Source organism: Barbatula barbatula (assembly GCF_947034865.1).
Source record: "Barbatula barbatula genome assembly, chromosome: 6".
Taxonomy (NCBI): Eukaryota; Metazoa; Chordata; class Actinopteri; order Cypriniformes; family Nemacheilidae; genus Barbatula; species Barbatula barbatula.
In genome coordinates this window covers 17,597,504-17,621,334 of record NC_136765.1, presented here as the reverse complement: position 1 = coordinate 17,621,334, position 23,831 = coordinate 17,597,504, and the positions used below count along the sequence as shown (strand labels likewise).

The 23,831-nt window shown below is 38.6% G+C and overlaps 1 protein-coding gene across 1 annotated transcript in view; it reads left to right on the top strand.

Annotated features, from left to right (window-relative positions):
• Positions 1-23,831, top strand: part of kcnh1a (potassium voltage-gated channel, subfamily H (eag-related), member 1a) — a gene marked incomplete at both ends in the record, with an annotated part of 38,610 nt that overhangs the window by 5,226 nt on the left and 9,553 nt on the right. The window contains 8 exons of the mRNA XM_079459333.1: positions 623-729; positions 986-1,114; positions 1,382-1,500; positions 3,074-3,466; positions 7,907-8,336; positions 17,496-17,695; positions 19,434-19,686; positions 21,370-21,566. Of these exons, the coding sequence (XP_079315459.1) occupies positions 623-729; positions 986-1,114; positions 1,382-1,500; positions 3,074-3,466; positions 7,907-8,336; positions 17,496-17,695; positions 19,434-19,686; positions 21,370-21,566 (1,828 nt within the window). The remainder of the gene's footprint in view (positions 1-622; positions 730-985; positions 1,115-1,381; positions 1,501-3,073; positions 3,467-7,906; positions 8,337-17,495; positions 17,696-19,433; positions 19,687-21,369; positions 21,567-23,831) is intronic.

The following is a 23,831-nucleotide window of genomic DNA, read 5'->3' as shown; positions in this document are numbered from 1 at the left end:
ACCCAGTGGAACCAAAAAGATACTACCCATAAAAAGTAATTCTCAGGCTTTATGGATTGATGTATCCTCACAAGGCTCAATTATGTCTCCATCGACAAAATCAGAGATTTCTTTATTCCATGGATATTGTGTGGAATATCATCAAGATGATTAAAGTTACTTTTAAACTGTAGGAAAAGGTCCACACTTTTAGAAATGTAGGTGCTACAAATGTTCTAACAGCAATGCCATGTTTTATTTTCCAAAGAACCATTTACTTAAAAAAGTAAAGTCTAAAAAAACATTTTTCCACACACATTTTAATGGAAGATATATATTTGTGTCAGCTGTGGCCTAGTGGTTAGAGCGTTGGGCTTGTGATCAGAAGTAAAAAAAAAAAACACTTGTAAGTCGCTTTGGATAAAAGCGTCTGCCAAATGAATAAATGTAATTGTAAATTTGATATGGCTTCTTAAGCAAACAAACAGGCACAGGATTCGGAAAGTCCCATTTAATGCAAGTTGAGAATAACTGCTCTAGAGATGTAAGAATTATAGTGAAGTCACATCAGCATCCTCAAAATTGAATTACAATTATTTTTGGTGAAATGTCTGACTCAGTTTGGATTTGTTTCCTCTCTCAGCTTTATGTACGGAGAACTCACAGATAAAGACACATGTGAGAAAGTTCGGCTGACTTTCGAGAACTATGAGATGAACTCGTTTGAAATCTTGATGTACAAGAAAAACCGTAAGCATCACAGCTGCACACACAAACAGATGCACACACAACCGAGCAGCAAGTGTTGTGAGCAGGAACACGCCAACACTGGTGCATAAATTTGTTATGATAATATCTTCATGAATATGCATGAACGTGTAAAACAGAGACAGGACATTTGCTTCAGCATTGAGCTTTTTTTCCTATGAAGTCATGACATCTCTCAGATTCACACACTGACACTTGCAGATATACAGAGTGTTTAAATGTGTGTGTGTTTTCTCAGGAACACCGGTATGGTTTTTTGTGAAAATTGCACCTATTCGGAACGAACAGGAGAAGGTTGTGCTCTTCCTGTGTACGTTTAGTGACATCACAGCATTCAAACAGCCCATTGAGGACGACTCTTCAAAAGGTATGAAAACATGGATATTAATTTTCGCACAACCCATGTGTAGATTGTGGACTACACAAATTTGAATCCATGTATTTGTTGATGTATGAAGTATGTTATGGGGGTGTGTTTGTGAATGTTTTTGATTTGCGGAGTTTAAGAAAATAATCTTTATTAAAGAACGTTGTTAAAATGTTATAATGATAAGATGGTTTGTCCACTATTTACTGTAATATGTTCAACAGAAGACATGCAGAAGTAATGTAATTGTGTGTTATCTTTATTTAGGCTGGGGGAAGTTTGCCCGCTTGACCAGGGCTCTAACAAGCAGTAGAGGGGTCTTACAGCAACTGCAGCCCACGGTACACAAAGGAGAGAATGTGCACAAACACTCGCGCCTTGCAGAGGTACATCTGTGTGTGTGTTAAGCTGATAAATTCATACTACACGTGAGTGACTCCGGTGCGTGTCAGCATCCATTCATGTCAAGATTACACTAACACTAGGACAGCAATCATCTTACACTGTGATCCCACTGCACACACACGCACGCACACACACACACACACACGCACGCACGCACGCACGCACACACACACACACACACACACACACGCACGCACACACACACACACACACACACACACACACACACACACACACACACAGAAATAACACAGATTATGTTGTCTTTAAAGGATCTATTGTCAAAGATTAAATATAATATACATAACTATGGTGTATAAAGACCTTAAATAATGAAGGGTTATGTTTTACTTACTTTAGATTGTGTTATACATTATCTAGCTACATACACTGCGGGTCCCCTGCGGGGAACAATGCCATGTTGTTTCTACAGTAGCGCTAAACAGACAAAATTCTCTACAGGGCGCGTTTCGTAAATACGTCATCTCCTTGGGCAGAGAAGCAAAAACGTGACAACAGCCTGTGTCAGCCTTCATAGTGCTTTGAAAGGGAGGGCTGGAGTGAGTCCTTGGTTGCAATTTGCAACCTCACCACTAGATGCAGCTAAATGTCATACACTTGAACTTTAACACAACAGTTTTTAGAGTCTATTAACCTAATGCAGTAGCACTATATCATAGAAAATCACTAGATTATAGAAAATCAGCTTTACAGTAAAAAAAACATGCTATACACACTGGTGTTTTTTCCTATTTCATGTGGTGTCTTCTTCAATGTTATGTCAAGTTTCTATACATTAGTCAGAGACATGAATCTGTTTCTAAATCAAGAATCTGTATGAAATACAGTGTGTGACTTTGGTAAAACTTTACAATAAGGTTTTATTTGTTAACATCACCTAATGCGTAAGATAATATGAACTAGCATGAACAATTTTTGTGATGTTAACTAACATGAACAAAGATTTATACATGCTGAAAAACTGTTGCATTTACATTTAGTTATTTAGCAGACGCTTTTATCCAAAGCGACTTACAAATTAGTGGAAAACAATAGAAGCAATTTGTGCAACAAAAGAACAACAATGCATAGGTGCAGTAACACTGGTCTCGGTTAGCCTACCATAGTAAACAAAGCTAATACATTCTTTTTGAGGGGGGATAGGAAAGTAGAAATGAATTAGAAAATATGTTAAAGACTGTACTAATGGGTCCGATATTGACGGAAGAGATGTTTTTAGCCGATTCTCAAAGACGACCACAAAATCCGCTGATCTTGTGGTAAGAGGGAGATCGTTCCAGAGCCGTGGAACACATCCGGAGAAAGTGTATGAGAGTGATTGTTTCCCTTTGTGGGATGGGTTGTTCGATTGCAGAGCGCAGGGATTGGATGGGTACAAGTTAGCTAATGCATTTACTACTGTTAACAAATACAACCTTACTGTAATGTGTTACCGTAATTTTTCTCTGTGGCAATCCCATTACAGCCGAGATCATTCCTCTTATCATCAATCAGATCAGTTAAACGACCATCTGATGCCTCTCTCTCCTCCAGGTTCTCCAGCTGGGCTCAGATATTCTCCCTCAGTACAAACAAGAGACGCCCAAGACCCCCCCTCACATCATCCTGCACTACTGTGCCTTTAAGACCACCTGGGACTGGGTCATCCTCATTCTCACCTTCTACACCGCCATCATGGTCCCCTACAACGTCTCATTCAAAACCAAGCAGAACAACGTCACCTGGCTGGTTGTGGACAGCATTGTGGATGTAATCTTTCTAGTTGACATTGTGCTGAATTTTCACACCACTTTCGTGGGCCCGGCCGGGGAAGTGATATCAGACCCGAAACTCATTCGTATGAATTACTTGAAAACCTGGTTTGTGATTGACCTGTTGTCTTGTCTGCCTTATGATGTCATCAACGCCTTCGAGAATGTGGATGAGGTCAGTGCGAAGCACACATTCATTACATCTCAGATGCACAGTAATACAATAAAACTGATAAAGCCAGGGGATCAATAAGCCAAAATGATTCAGTTCAAGGTCAACATGTCTGTATGATTGCTACAGAATTTGTTAACATGAAATTGCTTCTGATCCAGTTTTTGCAGTATGCTAAAGTTCCATACAATGTTAAAACACTGAGACGTTATTAGATGGGACAGGGTGAGTCTAAGGAATCATTCTCAGATATTACATACCGATGTCATTGTGTTTGCTGGTTTTCAAGGTGAGTGAACATTTCATGGATCCATTGGTTTTTAAAGATGAGACAGTGTTTCTCATACGCTTCATGGCCATTCTCTTCAGTTTTGCTGTTGGACGCACCCGCTCACACGCTTTCTGCTGGAAAGGGGCCGGAGACCAGCAGCTCATTTGCATGTAAAGAGACACAAAAAACAGGCTGTTTTTTCTCACAGGCAAAAATAGACTTGTAGGGCACAGTATAATAAAAGATATGTGGTGTTTTTTGAGCTGAAACTTCACAGACACATTCTGTGGACTCCTAAGATGTATTTTACCTGTTGTAATAGGGTTACCTTACAGGGCCTTTAAAGTCTTCCAAGACTTTCAAGATGTGTCGTTCAATGTTTATCAGTCCATTTGTAAATTTCCCTTCAATTTCTTAGTTGAATATACCATGAGTTCTTTTTTTAAATGACGGCCAGAGATAAACAGTAATATCTTTAATGAATCGTGGCACTAAAATATTTTTCATACTAACCCAGAAACACCTTTTCAGAATAAAGGAGATAAAAATCTGAACATAGCTTGACATTTTCTGGTATAACAGGCCTGCAAGTTAAAATCATCAATTGTCTGAGTGCTTTGTGTGACTGATAGTGTTTGTGCTTGTAATGGAGCAAATCTTTGGTGCTAATTAATATCGACCGGGGCACGTGAGATCGTATCGCATCCGCACCCTTTCATTGATCCCAGGCTAAGAGTTCGCTACCATGCTATCATATTCACACTTTTTATTTAAGTGCTTTTAAGTAAAAGATCTTTATCTGTGTCTGTGTGTCTGTGGCGATAGTGAGGTGTCATTGGGGACTGAATCAATGGTGCGTGCTTCCCTGTGCTGGTGAAGCTGAAGTCGGTGTGGGCTGGCGTGCTAAAGCTTTTGACCCGGATCAATATCTGACCGTATAGCGATTTAGAGTGAGCTGTCTGTCTGCATTTAATTGAACTCACAATCAATTGCCGTCACTGTACATGGGATGAGAACAATCTCGCATCTGCATTCCACAGCCTTCATCAATTGTTTCTACTTGATAGGTGAAATATAATTATTTTGGCTGGATGTTTTGCAGCAACAGAAACGCACAAAGATTCACACGCGAACACAACTCGATATGATACCAGCGCACTCTTAGGCACTCTTGTCACTGCAGGATTACAGCTTTCATCTCACCCCTGGGCATATGGCTTTTCAGTGGTCCTGTCAGCACCAGTTTACCATGATCAGCTACATCAAGCTCATCAGATCCGTCTGCGCACGCTGCCGGGCTTTGAGCTCAGCAGAAAAAGCCCAAAGCGCAGAGCTCTATCATAAATAACAGCATCCTCTGAGAATTACGCAACTCAATGTGAATTAGATCCTGAGGTGATGCCGTTCTGATGGAGAATAATGAGCTCTGTCTGGTGTCTGCTTACCGTTTGATTTGTGTCAAACTTTGGAGGAAAGGGACGAATTTAAGTTCACGGCTAGGTGAACCTGACAAACAGACACTTTAGATTCTTTACATTAGGAAATGGAGTCAAAATTGGAGAAAAATTATAGGACTGTATAGGTGAGACCGGGATCTGTTGAATATCAGTCTGTGAGTGTTTCATAGTTTCATAGTTTCATAGCTGGAAAGGTGGGCCTATTCTAAAACACACGAAATGTATGGATATGCAAAAAGTGTATTTAAACGATTTAAGACACAATAGATGCTTCTTTTATTTCTTTTATTCTATTTATGCTTTATGACCATGACAGGAAGCTATTGTAGAGCTAGTGGAAGACAAACGGGAGCAAAAGAACAGCATTAGGTTTCTAATGGTGATTTATATGTGTTCAGTGTTCAAATCGGGCCGTAGGGAACGGTGGGAAATAACTCTGGATATTGTTTGCCATTATTAGAGAGGTCAATATTACAATCATTCCCCATCGAACCACAATTAAAAAACAAGTTGATACTGTGAGAGAAAAAATGAGAATGGATTTATTTGCCATAGAAGCTCAAACATATGAAATCTTACCCACAAGAGAATATGCTGTCATTTATACGGATATAATGAGAAGCAATGAATTATAGGTACCAAAACAATGGCGTTTCAAAAAACAAAGTCACTACATCAGTGGAACTTACACTCAATACTCACGTTTGTGCACTGAAACAGGAAGTTCTTCTGGACCAGCTCTGGACCAACATTTTTTACCTCTTCCGAAGTGGTCTATATGAAGTAATGAAAGAACGTTGCACAGCGTAACTTTGTTTTAATTTCAAGAACTCCTTGAAAACTGTTTTAAATACCAGGATCTTACAGGACTCAGGATCAGTATATTTCAATACTGTCTTACATGCTTTCAGAGCACAGCACTGAACTGAAACAGCCTGTTTGTTTCTCTTAGACACATGAACCAATACACATCATAACACACAACTCCTTGATCTGTTACATTAGCTTGTGGAAGTGGTTTTTGTTGTGGCCTAAGGGAAAATCTGTGCGGTTTTTAATAATCCAAATCTTCCTCAGGTGTTTCATTTTAAAACTTTAGTTTGCATAATCATCTTGCGTTGCATAACCCTCCTCTGATTTGGCAGAAGCATCTGTCATCGTTTCACATCTCCTTAGCAGAAGTTTGATTATTGATGTCTGTGGTGCCACTACAGTTAGGGCTCTGCTTTTATTTGCAATCACTTCACGTTTTCTTCTTGTGACCATTTCACCCTCTTTTGTTTTTGTTTTGTCTTCTTCACCCCTTTCTTTTTGCATGTCTCTTCTACTGCCTGTGTTTGTTGTTGCTGAATGAAGAACTGGAACCATCGAGCTGTCACTCAAGTAGGCCTTTCCTCTCAAAAACTGCCATTTGATTGATACGGTCCCTCAGGGGACCATTCAGACATTGATGTATAACTCATAAAGCATTAGAATGTACTGCTGTATCACGTATCAAATGAGATTTTACACTGAATCACCGACATTTAGATGTTTGATTTGTGTATATTTTACTGTATTGTATGCGTTTGTGTGTGTTATTCATTGGTTGTGATTGGTATGCAAGAATTCATGCACACGACCCTGATTTCCTGTGGTAACAAAATTGTTGTAGTATAGCCTTAAATTTGTTCAAAGTGTCATTTGTTTTCCAAGTTTAGCACTTTTATTTAACTCTGTGCTCAGCCGTTGAAAAACAGAATTACAACACTCGATCTCGCTGCCGTGTGGTCACGTGATTCATGGAGCACTCAATAGTTTCAAACAACTCCCTGCTGTCATCCTATATGAATGGACAGACAACAACAACTATATTGGCATACATTTTGCTAAATATATAAGCACATTGTGTACACTGAATACTAGGTTGACTAGTGTGGTAACTCTGTTTTTCAACGGCTCTGACTCTCTGCTTGTCGTTGTATGACATCACTCTAGTAGTCACATGGCTGCTATTATTGTTTCTTGTTTTTATCATCTTGTCTCCACATACATGTTTCTGTAATAGGCTAGCACAACACAGAAATGGACTTTTAGGGCAATTTTTTTAATTTAGGTTATTTTTGACAACGTTCCAGCGTGTTTGTTCGGAAGCTCTTTGTTTTGGCTGCTCAGGTGCTGTTTCAGCGCTCTTTATTGTTGATTTCAGAGGGCTGGCTTGGCAGACGCCAGTGAATATTTATAAATAAAGAGAAACTGCGCTTGGGGAGACCATGCAATTTATTTAGACTCAAGAAAACACTTTTACTGAGGAAAAAGTGCCTGCATAGTTATTTCTGCGTATAGTTTTAGGTGGTTCACCCAAAACAGTTCACCCAAAAATGAAAATGATTTTATCATTTACTCACCTTTATGTCATTCACTACTTGTATATAACTTGTTCGTCTGCAGAAGACAAAGGAAGACATTTTGAAGAACGTTGGTAACAAAACAACATTGACCCCATTGACTTCTAATGTATGGACACTAAACCACTGAGATATTTTCCACATATACACATATATTTAAATGACATGAGGGTGAATAAATGATGACAGAATGTTTATTTATTAGGTGAACCATCCCTTTAAACCACTTTGAAAACCATATCAACACACACATGTATGTCTTACTATGAACAAAGCTGTGCACTGCACTATACATGTCTAACTGTCCCTCTCTCTCTCTGTCCCTCAGGGTATCAGTAGTTTATTTAGTTCGCTGAAGGTGGTCCGGCTGTTACGTCTGGGCCGGGTGGCTCGTAAACTAGATCACTACATTGAATATGGTGCGGCTGTCCTGGTTCTTCTGGTTTGTGTGTTCGGCCTGGCCGCCCATTGGCTGGCCTGCATATGGTACAGCATTGGAGACTATGAGGTAATCGATGAGGATCATAACACAGTACGTACAGACAGCTGGCTTTACATGCTCGGCGAGACCATCGGGATGCCCTACCGCTTTAATGCCAGCGGGACAGGAAGATGGGAAGGCGGACCCACGAAAGATTCGGTCTACATCACATCTCTGTACTTCACCATGACCAGCCTGACCAGTATTGGATTTGGAAACATCGCTCCAACCACAGATGGAGAGAAAATTTTTGCGGTGGCCATGATGATGATTGGGTGTAAGTTGAGATTTTAATCACATATCTCATTAACATCTGGGTCGCACACCTGTGTTTTTTCCACAAGAAAAGTGTTTTGAGGACATATTATGAAAACAGGTGGTTTTAAAAATATAGATTTTAAACTTCCCACCAGACAAATTAAGTGTCCTTGTCCTTGGAGAGTGTATGTCCTGAATAGACAACAATCTCACTATGTGTTTTTGTTTTTTGATTTATGGAACAGTTCATTACTTTTATGGTAACAGATTTGACACATAACCCGGAGACACATCTTTTTAATTCATTTAATGGAGTAAACATAGATAGAATAGGAACAAAATGTTGTCTTTTATTTCCAAATAATCAGTTTTATTTAAAATGCACATTTTACCACAAGAACAATATAGAAAGAAAATCAAGAATCCCCCCAAAATGCTAAAAATCTAAATAAAATATATAAAACCTTTACATTGACACATAGTAGAAGCTGGCACCATCTTGCTTCATTGAAGTCATTTTGTAACATTCTTTACCGTATTTGCTGTGTTTGATGGACACAAATGGCACATGGTTTATAAAATATATCTAATTAAAGTCACTAAGCATTTGTGATCGTTTCTGACAGTTATCTCTTATTTGGTAGCAAACAGTGATTTGGGGCAAAAAGACACCTGGGAGAACTAGTGGAGTGTTGACTGTAGAGATGATGCTGCAGGGTCATCCACACATGTCATTGAGCTGTGACTCAGAGGAAAATGAGTCAGTGATGAGAGAGAAAGGCAGTGTTTCCATTATATGTGCTATTAAACATGACCAGCTGCCAGTACGGGGTTATTTATATGGCGAAACTCCCTCACGAGATGCTTATTGTTTACAGAGTTAACATGTATAGCTGCAGTGTTTCGCTTTATAAATGTTTTTCTAGCGCAAACAGTAATTTGTAAACGTAACATACTGTACGGTACGGTCAGTTTCATGGGATAGGGTGCTATCTGGAAACTGTGTATGAGATTATATAATATTGCCTAAAAGGTGTAAGTCAGTTCTCTGGCAAATTAAAGTGAATACAAATTCTGTCATTATTTACTGTATACGCCCTCTTGTCATTTAAACATTTATGACTTTCAGAATCCAAAAGAAGATATTTTGAAGAATGTTGTTAACTTTGGTTTTGTGTCCATACAATAGAAGTAAATGGGGGCTACTAACTTCCTTCGAAATATCTTCTTTTGTGTTCTGCCGAGGAATAAAGTCATTAAGGTTTGAAATGACAATAGGGTGAGTAAATGATGATACAATTGGTATTTTTGGGTGAACTATCACTAAAAAACAACACATTGAGCCTCTATAGAAATTCAGCAATCATTTCAACTCAAAGCTCTTTAAAATTTAAAAAAATGTCAATGTTCTAAATATTTCCTATTCTCTAGATATAATTAAAAGTTATGTGTTTCTGTACAAAACAAAAAAGATAAAAACAAAACGTTTAATACATAAAACATTCATTTAACAAAACGTAATCCAAACGTTCCCTTGGCCTGCAGCGATTCAGTGTAGTCTATTCCAAACTGCTTCAAAGTGATTTGTACGATTTTATCTAATAGGAGCATTTCATATTTCTGAAAGACGCTGATGTTTCATCATGTTTACGTAGGTGCTTTAAATGAGCAGCGAATGTAAACACTTGATTGAAGAGTCGGTTGCATCATACTCAAGGGCTTTGTTGCGCAGTCTAGCCAAGTTGCGAACGAAAGAGACGTTTCTTTGAAACAAAAAAGCCCATGATTTCATGGGTTGCTTGGGGAACAGGGCTGGCAGCAGGTGCTGGAATGCCTGTTCTGTTGCCGTGGCAACCGCTAGCTTGGGGCACTATTTAAATGACTGATAGAAAAATGCAAATCTGACCAGGACAGGTAGCTTTCTGCATATGTATACATGCATGGTTTGTGTGTTTTTTCATGCTTTCTGCATATGTATAGTTCATATGTTCACGGGTGTACAAGCGTGCAGATTTGTGTGAGAGAGGCAGAATCCTTTGAGTCACAGGCAAACACATTGCTGCTTTCATCTTTTCTCCTGCCGGTGATTTTGACAGCGAATGACTTCATACATATTATAGTCTTCGTGTATATGAGTTACACGCACATAAATTCATCTCGTTGCTGAAATACTTTTTTCTGCTTTGTTTTGTGCGTATGTGATTGATCGCTCAGTTCCTCATCTGTTTTCTGTGTAACTCATGAATGCCTGGCTTTTTAGTTTGAATTAATTTTAAGTGAATTTTATGCTTTCTTGCGAACACACTCTGCAGTTCATTGGCATTTTAAAGTGTGTTTTTGTCATATACGATTAAGAGTGGTTTGAATAAATACATTTTGGGGTTGCCAGGTACATTTTTCGTATGGCGGCATGAGTTATGGCAGCATTGAATTTAAACATTGCCGGATGAATCATCCAGCAGGTTGTCAAAGCTCTGCCTAAGGTTGTCTTGTATGCCAGTGTTTTGTTTTTTGCATCTATATTATTTACACAAAAAAATATACTATTGGAAAAAGGGGGGAGGCCTACGGCAAATTTAGTTGCCCACGTTAATTCGGGCACATACTGTGTAGCACATAGAAAATGGGTGATGTTTTAAGTTTTGCATTATGCATGAATGTGCATAATGGCTCGTTTTATTTTATGCAATTTATGAGTTGCGAGACGTCATAATAGAAATGAGCAGAGGGGAAATTTCCTCTGTTTCCAGACTGACAGCTTCTCTCAGTCGTTGTGTGAGAAGGTCTTTCGGCATCCCACTGATGTTTACATCATTACAGATATGGATATCTGAACAAACGGATCACAGATTTCGTCACTTGCAAAATGACAGTGTGAACAGTCGACACTAAAGATGGGATATGAAAACCAAACAGGATTTGTGTGCAGTATGAACAAAAGGCTGAAATCCCTCACATGTGGGGACACAGGGACACATGCTTCAGAGTTCCTGTTTGAACAGAGTATCCAGCCTGATGTGTGCTTAACTGGCCAAAATAATTGACACAATCAGCATCAGTGTGAACAGTATGTTTTGATCTCAATTAGGATGCTCAAAACATGCTTGCTCCGGCCAGTCTCATTTATTGCGTAAGTGATTCTAAGCCTGTTTTCCAGTACATTTGGTGCTCAATCAATTTACCTTGGCTAAATTCCCAGGCATCCTAACCTTTCAAATTGACATTGATACAGATTTATGGTGTTCGGGGAGTGAGCCCATTCTCGCCCTGAACGGCTCCCTCACATGGTCCTTTGTAGGCAGTGATGCACGTTCAAATGGAAGCGGAGATGTCAAGATATTAAATATTCCATCACATGTTCGCATAATGGAGTCACAGGCTTGGGGAAGCTTTTGACATAGACCCTTTTCATCTGATCTGATACACTTTCGCTCTCTCTGGTCCCCTCTTTTTTCTCTTTCGATCTTCTCTGATGTCTGTAATGCATGTACAATAAATAGAATAGCAGTGGAGCTCTTCGTCTATGGGTTTCTACCTGCTGGGCTGCTTAGTATATACTGTAAGAAAGTCTATACTGAGCTCTATACAGCTTCTCCTCAATTTGAGAGTAATTTAAGATGTACATATACTTACTGTAACATAAAGAATAAACATACAGTACATAAAGCATTTATCGTTTTATATATCATTTGCAGTTGTTCACATGACTTGACGAAGGGTGATAAGACTGCATGGTCACTATTAAGGCTGAATTGCACGGATGCTTTTTTGGGTTTAGTCTGTAAGACGGTATGTTTTGCATAAGTGATGAATAGATGAATAAGCTAAAAAAGATGAAAAAGCAAAATTTTAGTGGCCAATATTAAAATATGTTTGAATGTGCAGTACCGGTATGTTGTTGTGTATTGTGTTTGTTAAACTTTCTGGTAAGGGGACAGTACAGACTTAGTGTTTTGTTGAGTGTTGAGTATTTTAGCATTTTGTGTCCTTATACACCTCTTCGGATGACGGGGGACTGATGTGTGCTGTGGTGTGTGCTGGGATGTATGTTATGTTGTTTAAAAATGTTGTTATTTTCTTTGATTGTCCAGCACCGTGGTCAACAATTGTTGTTTTTATTGGTGCTATTTCAATTAAGATGAGTTAAGTTGAGTAAACAACGCTGTGTAAACGCCGGTTCAGAAGAACTGCCTGTTTCAGTACCAGAATATTTATAACCGATTTAACACAGTAAGCAAATATCTTAAAGATTTAAATATGTATGATTTAAAAAAATACTAATAATATCTAAATAAAAACTGAAATTGGAAGTGCTTCGGGACCAGTGTTCACATCTTGCAAAGTGATCTATACAAATTAACTTTTGTAGCCAAAGCAATGCAAGACAAATGTATTTATTTATTTATGGTATATATTTATTAATATATAATATGTATTTAATAAACAAAGGTCATTCAAAGTGCTTTATACAAATGGATTATTAACGTAGAGAAAAACAACACATAATAGGAGATAAATGATTTAAAAGATATTTAAGGAAGAAAAACACTAAAAACAATAAAAGGATATACAATACTTAACAATACTTAAACAATTCTCAAACTTAAAGGAAAAGAAGACTAAAATAAAAATGCAGTCAATTGCACAGCTAAAATGCACAGCTAAAACAAACATTTTTCATCTGGATTTTAAACATTTTGCAAACCTTTTGTAAACGTTATACTGAATCAAATCTAATTTGTCTGATCCTAATATTAGCATATCTTTTACATGGCTTTGCATTCCAAATGAATAGTTAGAGAGATGTGACTTTTACTGTAGATATGCCGTTTTAGCAAGATTTACATCGGCCATTAGGAGTGTTGTGAATACAAATGTTATGGTTCGCTACTGTCGGTAAGAAGTATACACAGTATGAATTTATAGAGCAATATGTTTTCAAAGCAATTGGAGAGAGGGAGGTGAAGTCAAGACCGTGCGGTATAATGCTGGCAGTACAATTAATCATCTGCTCTAATCAAATTACACTAAGACTGACTTATCTTCTCCACCCCGTGTTTGTTGTCTCTACAGCACTGCCCCTCTCTTTCCATATCTGGCACTGGTCCAGCTGATCTCAACTGCGATATTTATGCGTCTTTTTAAGAATCAGTGTCATGAATGCGCCACTGAGATGCAGAGACAAACAATGCGGCAGTTTTCTGCTCAACAGGGCAGGTGTAAAAACATCAAGGCAAAAACTTCATGAAAAATGTATACGCTTCTGCTAATGAAGCTGGTGTTACAGTACGGTCCCTTTGGAGCAGTCTGGGCTTTAGTGTTGATGATAGAGCAAGATGCTGGGCTCGGCATCTCTTTATTTCATGAGTCTCTCTTATTTAGAATTATAGCTTTTTGTGCACGTTGGGTCCACAAATATTAGACTTTCACCGTCCAGCAGTTGTTTTATGTTTCTTCAAAGCTCAAATTTAAATGAAGATTAAGGAACTGTCAATAAATGAACAAATCTGTGACAAAGAATTACCACAGCTGGTTTTCTGTGTTTTGACAGATGTATGCATTCTGTGAGCAGTTTTTTGTCTCCTGATATTGGAACTCACATGATTGTAGTTGTATGTTCTTAATATAGCCCAGAGCACACAGATAAATAGATTTAAGGCTTGTAGATGAAAGAAACTGAGCTCTGTTTCCACTGTAAATCAGCATCTCTAGATGCTGTTCTTCCATTTGAGCCGTTGTGTACTTCAGGAGGAACCGAATAACCCAAATGTATCTATTTTTAGAAAAGATGTTAAATTCATGAAACCTCAGCTTTAGCTGTGCTAAGGCGAACAGCAATTGAAAGTGTGAAAGTGAGAGAGGAGAGAGACAGTTTGTCTTCTTTTTTGGGAGGATGAATTTTAATTTACCAGCCACAAAACTTGAAACCACATTTATTTTAGTGCCCTTAGTAGTGATCTGTCACTGTCAATCACTGTACCATTGAAATATCACTGAATATTCCCTCATTTAAATGGAGAAAAGCTGGTTGTGTAAAACTGTCTGTAGATGTTACAGAAACATCTGGAATTTTTCTTTTTGTAACAAAAAACACAATTCTTTTCATCCTATGGTTTTTAGAGCAACTTAACTTTAGCGTATCGCTATAGTTCGTAATTTGAAAATAGAACAATAAACATAAACGTGTTCTTATTAGAATAACTTCTGTAGAGTATTGTATCAACAACAATAGAGCTGATATCTCCACTGATTCTTATACACAGCAAATCTCGTTGTAAACAAATATGAACAAGGCTATTTGGGCATATTAGCTTGTGCTGTACAGATCAGACAAGACTGACTTTATAACTGTGGAGCTTGTGCTGTATAAAGACGACGCGGCTGAGTTTATAACTGCCCAGTTCGTGCTGTAAAGGGAATGTGAAGCTGCGTCACGTGTGTTGAATGTTGCGCCATCTTGGGAGGATGGCTGATACTTTGAAATCGTACAAAAACACATGCCTTCTGTTTCTTTTGGTTCTCGTTGTTGCCGTTTTTTCTACTCCAGACAGATAACTCCCGTATTACGCTAATGTCATCGCGCACTGCATGATGTTCAAGTATGTCACAGTAATTAAATTAAGTATTAAAAAGGAAATTTCCAAATTTTTTCTGTGAAGTTGAATCCGCAAGTTATACAAATAGTGTCTTGTTTACAATAATGGTTTTGATTTGGTACTCAAGGGGGCCCCTTGGTGGTGCAGGGGCCCTACGCAACTTGTGTGGTTTGCGTATAGGGAGTATCAGCTCTGTGTCCACTGGCATATAGTTGGTTTGACGTTCGATAGTTGTGAATTTAGGGACCGTCTCCAAAGTTACATACACATTATTATACACGTTTCTAACTTCAATAGCATTTAAAGGGAATGACTTACAGTGACAAAACCAGCTGTACAGTGTATGTGTCAGCTATAATGCACACCTTTGGATGTAAGATGTTTTTTACAGCTAGATGGTTTCAGAGCCACGTGTGACTTTAGGCAAAGGATTATTTACATGTGAATCAAAACTTACTGTCAGTTTTGAATGTTGAATGTCGTTCAGTTTTAATTCATTTAAGTGTGTTAATTGATATTGGCCTATTATTTGTATTTCTTATTATTTACAGTTATGTTTATCTAATTTGAACTATTATGACAAGGGCCCCTCACAAAGCTTTGCTTAGGGCCCCCATACGTCTAGGATCGGCACTGACATAACCTACACGGATTACTCATTTATTATAAAACTTGTAGTATTCCATATAAAAATAAGAAGAAATTTCAGTTTTCATTTCATGGTGACTTCAAAAAGCAACTGAATTATTGTGCATACTCTTCTGCGTACACTTGATGAATACATTTATTGAACCCCTAACCGTTTAACTTTGAAACCCCTCTGTTTTATGATATTACTGGCCTCATAACTGTTCCAACTTAGAAATGTAGCTTATTTGTTAGAAATGAATACATTTAATACTCATTTGTATAAATACATGTACATTTAAACTTACATCATGCCCTGTGAATGTTCGGGTCTGATCATTCAGCTCAGCCTAGAAAATCTTTGCTGTCTTAGATCAATAAACAGACTGACACGCTCACACACTATCACACACTGCCGTATTGATATAAGAGGGAGGGTGCTGTGTAATATCATAGCGCTGTAATGAGCTGCCTGCTTTATTTATTTGTTCATTTGTTAATAAAGATTCATCCATTTCTCTTGAATGGGTGTTTGTTTGGTCTGACGGGACAGTTTGTGTTATAAACCCCGAAAGCCATTTATCATGTTGAACTTTGAGGTGGCAGGTTGAACAAACTCTCACCCTCCGACCTTACAGTCTTATACATTTGGCCATGTTTGTGTCTTGTGTGTGATGTCAGTCTGTCTGGTGTGGGTAGGACAGCAGCTGTCAGCTCTGCTCCACATTCTTGTCACCCTGAAGCCAAATCTGTCCCAAGTCAGCAAAGATTGTCACATTGCATATCTGTGTTCATCGCCCCTCGATGCATTTGAGATCTGAATGACGTTGAAAGCGTTTTTGGTTGAAAAAAGTCGAAGGTAATGGATGGAAAAAGGACTATGCTGAATAGTGTTTTGAGTTTTTTTCCGGTGTCCTGTAACATAAATGAATGCAGAAAAATGGCAGCACTCAGCTGTGGTTGTTTTTCCTTACACTTCTGATCTGTAGGCATTTAGGAGGGAATATACACACACACAAAGGGTTCCTACATACATAATTAGATTTCCTTCTGTGTGCAGAGCCATTACAGGCCGACTAAATCAGTTTAAAAGGGAAAATCACTCGTCTTTATTGAATTATCTTCCTTCTGTGCTGTGCTCTCACTCATTTACAATTTACTGTGTTATTCATCATCATCATCTCTCCCGCTCTCTCTTGTCTGGAGCTTGTGACTGATGGAATAATACTTTTCTCATGTAACCTGTCTAGTGACCAGTTGACAAGAAGATGCTTGTCAGAAGATAAATGCACTCGTGTAGGCCTACACAAACACTCCATCAAAGCTCCATCAGCTCTTAATCAATAGCCAATTTATCTTTAATCAGTAGTTACAAAGACCACAAATGAACCCAGAACATAACAAGACCAGTGACATCATCCAGTTAATTGCACATTTTTAATTATACAAACGTATCTCGCATTAATCCTAGGAGTGAATTTTGTTATATCGTTGCTCTCCTTCTGAAACCCTAAACGTCGTGTTCTTTAGGAAAAAACACTTTTTAAATGATTAAATACTGTGTTGTCAAAGTTGACAAGCTCTTTTTAATACTTTTTGTTGGTTAGATATTTGCAAAACCCAGTGACAAACATGAAGGGTGACTAATAATAATAATGATATATCGTAAAAATATATAAAAAATATGGAGATACAAGGTTTCAGAAGGAGAGCAGCGCGTAAGAAAGTATTGAATGTTGCATATTTTCACTTTATATTTAAAGTTGCAATCTGTAACTTTTTTGGGTTAAAAATAAACAAAGTAAGCTTAAAATAATGCTTTTTAAGATAAGTAACATAGCAATTTCATGTTTTATGCAGCGATGGCGATACAGAGGCAAAAGTTACAGATTGCAGTTTTATCATTTAATGTGGACCAAAAAGTTAATCACTCCTTCTCTGTGTCTTTTGCTTAGCACTCCTCTACGCCACCATCTTCGGTAACGTGACTACTATTTTCCAGCAGATGTACGCCAACACGAACCGATATCATGAGATGATCAACAGTGTGCGGGACTTCCTAAAGCTCTACCAGGTGCCCAAAGGCCTGAGCGAGAGGGTTATGGATTACATCGCCTCCACCTGGTCTATGTCCCACGGTATCGACACTGAGAAGGTGAACACTCAATAGGGCTTTTCACACTGCACTTGACCTCGGGTGATCTTAATTATAAACCCGCTTTTAATCCTGGGTAAACAGACTTTTCATACTTGTAATTTTGAAGCGGGGTTACCCCCGCAATTTACCCGGGGTTATGAAACCCCCCATTGCAGTGCCAACGTGTGCAGTGTCAAACGAGGGGGGGGTAGAATGATACGACCAGACGCTTAGCAACGGACACTCCATCAAAAACTGAACAGCGCTTACCTCAATTCTCAAGCAGTGTACAGTTACACACACTCTGTGCATTATGAATACCCAGTATTATCTCTGAACACCTGGTAAATTATAAGCAGTGTTAAACGTGGAAGACAGGATTCTGTTTACCTGGGGCTTAGAATAACCCAGGTTTAACAATTTCAAGTGTGAAAAGCCCTTTTATGCCCAACTGTAATACCCAGAATGCACCTTGTCATTACTCAGTAGCAGTCTTTCTATATGTTTGTTTGATTTTAGCTTAGGTTCTAAAATGTTTGTGTTCAGCTAAGTATTTTATTAGTGTGATTCTTAAGCAAGATGCATTCTCCCGCTGTGAGTTTAGAATCGTCCTGTCCCGAACACTCAAACCACAGGGGTTTGGGGTAACAGCATGACTCTGTGGATATGACGTCCCCATTGGACGGTTTTGCCACAATGCTCCAGCTATCTCCTTTTCTCTTTTTTCTTTCTTTCTTTCTTTCTTTCTTTCTTTCTTTCTTTCTTTCTCTCTTTCTCTCTTTCTCTCTTTCTCTCTTTCTCTCTCTCTCTCTCTCTCTCTCTCTCTCTCTCTCTCTCTCTCTTTCTCTCTCTCTCTCTCTCTCTCTCTCTCTCTCTCTCTCTCTCTCTCTCTCTCTCTCTCTCTCTCTCTCTCTCTCTCTCTCTCTCTCTCTCTCTCTCTCTCTCTCTCTCTCTCTCTCTCTCTCTCTCTTGTGATTTAACCATCTCATCACACAGACTCACACTGTCCTCCCCAGAGCAGGTCTCCATGTCTCCGTGACAACCGCATCCAGAAAGGGAGATGCTCTGTTTAAGTGAGGGGCTGCTGGGAAAGGCAGCTCAGGACATGTCACACACTGATGGACTCTGATGCACACATATGTACAGACAATAATTTCCTGTATATCTCTCTGTCTGTCTTTCATTTTTTCTCTCTCTTCTGCCGTGTTTCAATTCCCATGTTTTATGACGATAAGCCTGTTTTTGTATGATAAGATGGTTATAAAAGTTGAAAAGGTAGAAAAAAAGGTTAAATATTGATTAGTGTAGTCATTTTATATAGTAAGTGCTGGTACAAAAAAGAATAATATCATATTTAAGTGTCCCATCCTTCAATGAAAGATAGATTACATTCGACAGGATAACCAAACAAAATGCATCGCTCAAACTTAAATCCAACTGAATTGTCCAGGGATCTTGTTAAAAATAAACTTCATCCGCTTATTTTCAACACCTTCAGATCCTTCAGAAGTACACAGAGAGGCAGCTGCTTCATGCAGCCAGATACAGCAAAAGGATTACAAACATTTTTAAATATTATTGTTTGTTCATCTGGTGTTTAAGAAAAAATGAATACTTCTGTAACTAGATTCTGAACCCTCAATACTGTATGTGTCTATGATGTTTAAAATGGGCGCGCCCGTGTTACATTTAATTTTCTATACAGTGTTTACATGAATTTGTAAAACGTTACATTTCTTCTTTCTTCTCCTCGTAGGTTTTGCAGATTTGTCCGAAAGACATGCGTGCCGATATCTGTGTTCACCTGAACAGGAAGGTTTTTAAAGAACATCCTGCTTTCCGATTGGCCAGTGACGGCTGTTTGCGAGCTCTGGCCATGGAGTTCCAGACCATCCACTGCGCTCCGGGCGATCTTATTTATCATGCGGGCGAGAGTGTGGACAGCCTCTGTTTTGTGGTGTCAGGGTCACTGGAGGTCATCCAAGATGACGAGGTGGTCGCCATTCTGGGTAAGTGGATACATTTGACCTGTGAACATACAATCAGCAGATGCTCAGTTTACAGTTAACTATGATGCTTTGTAATAGTGTGCTGAGCTTTAGCTTTTAGACAGTCTTCAGGGTAAAACTTTCAATAGAGAATACCATAACCCTAAGTCATTTAAAACCACTTTTTAGGAAAAATACGAAAGTAATGGTACACTGGAGGCGGGTTTTAGATTGAGGTTGATCTGTTAAAGAAATGTCTGACTCCAAAGGTCGAACTTAAAAACATAGACATATTAGAAATTCAAAAGTCTTTACCTCGACTCCTCATCGTCACCCTTCATTCTTTTCATGGCTTGAAAATCATCCCTTTAGGCAAAAATCTGAAATGGTACCAGAAATAATCTTCTTTATTTTGAATGTCTCATCATACCAGGTCATTCTTCAATTTCACTTGAAGTATATCGAGGCCTTTATGAATATCACAATGTGCTTATGCATCTTTTGTTCGTAGTACAGGTTTTAAATCGACTTAAGGAAAATTCTATTTTGTTCTTTCAAGATGTTTTCAGTATAATTAAGATCTTTTGGAACAGATCTTTCAGTTTTTTTAATATTTTGAGATGGCAGCCCTCCAGCTTGTTGGTGGTAGTTGTTTTTGCCTTCTGCTTGAAGACACTTTCTCAGAAACACAGAGGAAGAGTTTGTTCCACTGGAAGCTTTAAACACCTCCTAAATACTTTAAAAAACTGAAAACCAATGCCATTATGATATAACTTGTGTAATTTTTTAGCTGGCTGCACATTATCATTCAATCAAATAAATCCAAAAGTTTATAAAAGACATCCCTGACCTTACATCACACATATATGTATAAAACCCTTGATGTAGAGTCTGTCATTTCCAATGTGTCTCTGTCTCGCAGCACCAGATTAGGCTGCCACGCATGGCGAATCCTCCTAGCTGAGCATCTAATGGCCGTATTTTTCTCTGTTGACAAACTAACGATGCTTCGCTAATTTTGGCTCTCCGCCACAGCTCTCTATGAAGCTGATTTAGGACCAGTCTTAGGGGCCACAAATGTTCCCTTCTGCCTCTAAAAGCTGCTCACACACAGAGAGAGATCAGACCATGAAAACAGAATAAAAGGATTATCGATTGAACCACTTCTTTCTCTCGAGTTGAAGATTGTGAGAATCTGTAGGTCAGAGGTCAGAATGCATCTTTCTGAGTGTTTTTTAGGGTGCTGCATCTGACCTGAGGATCAAAGGTACACGGACATTGTGCACAGTAAAAGTGCACTGTTGAGTGTTGATAGTTTACCCAAAAACTACAATTCTTGTTATTTACTTCCCCTCATGTCATTCCAGACCTCTATGACTTGCTTTCTTCTGCAGAACACAAAAGAAGATATTTTGAAGAACATTAGTCACCAAAAAAAAAACGGCCCACCCATTGACTTCCAGTGTATGGACACAAGACCACTCAGACATTTCTCGAAATATTTTCTTAGGTGTTCCACAGAAGAAAGAGTCATGTTATTCTTGCACGAAAAGGTTACAACATAATCTGATCGTCACACTTATTGTTCATTTAGCCGGTTCTGGGTTTTCGTGAATTTCAATGTAACTCACGTCTGCAGTGTATGTCCTTTGTGTGTCCACACGGCCATTGTGTGTATTAAAAGGTGTTTGTGTATCACTGCAGGTAAAGGCGATGTGTTTGGGGACGTGTTCTGGAAGGAGGTGACACTAGCTCAGGCGTGCGCTAACGTGAGAGCCCTAACGTACTGTGACCTGCACGTGATCAAACGGGACGAGCTTCAGAAAGTTCTGGAGTTCTACACTGCCTTCTCCAATCACTTCTCACGAAACCTGTTGCTTACATACAACCTGCGCAAACGGGTGAGTGACCGCTGTCTGATGTCTCTCTCTCTCTCTCTCTCTCTCTCTCTCTCTTTCTCTCTTGCTATCTCAGAACTGGATCTGTGGCCAATGCAGTATGTTAAGAAGAGATGAGAGCTCTCATTTTGTGCCTGTGTGTGTTTCAATGAGAGTGACAATGCTGTAATTATCATTTATATGTAAGCAAGAGTCTGTGCGTGTGTGTTTGTGTGTATCTGTGTGTGTATGCTCTTACATGGGTCACTTCTGACTTAAAGAGCAGTGTACCCTCCATCTGATTTAAGAAATAAAAGGGTTTGAGAAATACTCGAGAAATTAAGATCAATACAGCTTTAGTATTCAGTCTGAGAGAGAGAGAGAGCTTCTATCCCTGCTGATAATTCCGAGACTCAAGTTTCTTTGCAAAATATGAACATTATGGCTTTTTGGCGCTGTCAAAGCATTGCTCTGTTTCATCTGGTGAAGTACATTTTGTACGCTATGCAACGTGCAACTGATGGATGGGATTTGTCTATGCACACATCCCCATTTCATTGTAAAACAGCTGTCAGTGTGATAAACTGGGCCTCAGTGTGTCTACATATTGGATCCGGGCCCTGCGTGAGATCAGGGAAGGGTTGCACCAGCTATTCATAAGTTCTTTCTTAAACGGGAACGTAAAGTCCACACCAGAGTTACTACTAACTAGTCTCTAAATCTGTATGTTATTCAATTGCACCATTTGGTCTTCAGGCAGAACGCAGATAGTAGTTCGTAAACTCTCTGTAAAGTAATGCGTAGTTTACCTTTAATAGACCGATAGACGCTTTTTCATTTGTGAGAAAAAGTTACGTTGAAATGTTGTGAAACGTGCTAAATTTATTTGACCTCATAACAGTAGAGAAAATGTACAAAAACAATACAGCCTAATTAACACAATAATAAATGACATGCAATATGGATGATTTAATTTGACTGCCAACCGCCAATGAAATGAAAGGTACACACAGGCAGATATAACGTTACACACGGAGGCACACTAGGACTGTTCTTGTTAGAGCAGGCAAAAATGAAATATCAACACATAGTTATCGATTTTAAAAGGTAAATGACTGTAAATGTCAGCATTATCATGTGTGTAAATCATTGGAGAATGTCGAGTGAAACAAGAGCTTATTTAGTGAGTCTGCTTTCGTTAATATTTAGTTTATACGTAAAATTATGTTCAACTAAGTTGAATGGGGCAACTCAAAAATATTGAGTAGTGCGTAAGTTGTAGCTTAGTGCCCGTTTAAGTCAAAACTAGGCTAAGTTGTAACTTACGCACAGCTGGTGCGACCGACCCCCGTTTCGAAGTGATGGAACTGGGTCTGAGGAGAAAACTAAAAATAGCGTAGCGAGCGTCTGGTCTTGGCAAGGCTGAGACTGTACTGTTAAATTTATCTATATGGCTTCAATTTAACTATAAGGTGTCCTTCAGTAAACACATTCACAGACATTTGCATAATCTATCTTCTATATCAATACATGATGAAAAACAGTATATAATGGAAAGCTATTAGAAAGTACATGTGAGGGCTTTGAGGACAATGCAAATGTACTGTGTGCAATGCTCTTCACGCCTACACATGTTATGTAATAGACTGTTGTGTTTGACGTCAATTAACTAGACCTTTGCCTCGACAATATGATCGGACCCTATAAGGATCTGTCCTCATAGACACTACAATGAATTGTAAAAAACTGGTTGTATTAATACGACTCTCTGGTTGCCAAGCGAGCGTCTTTTAATTAGCTTATGTCTTCATGAATTAGTCATGATGTTTACCATCTGATTATGACCCAGATAGAATGTTACATATGGAAAATATGTCACAGGAAGTGTTATGTTCTAGGATAAGTATTCAACAATATACTATATTCAGTCTTTTGTAATTATGAGCTTATTTTCTGGTTGTATAATGTATGCCGGTGTCTTCATTTCTAACAAAAAAAACATTTGAGATTCGGATTCTGTGATTTTCTCTTCTGAGAAGGACAATAAGTTGTCAACTTGGATTCTATATTTAAAATATCTGAAGACATATGATAACCCCGTGTGATGAACAAATAGAAATGTAAAGTCATTATTCATTGTGACGATACGCCCGAGAGCCGGTGATGTTTGGTGTTATTGATATCTAGCCTGCGCTACATTTGATTTGGGAGCCACAGCATTTTTCATAACAGAAAGCTGTTTGGCTTTGGAAGACTTGCAATACAGTGCATGAGTTGTAAAGTGAGATA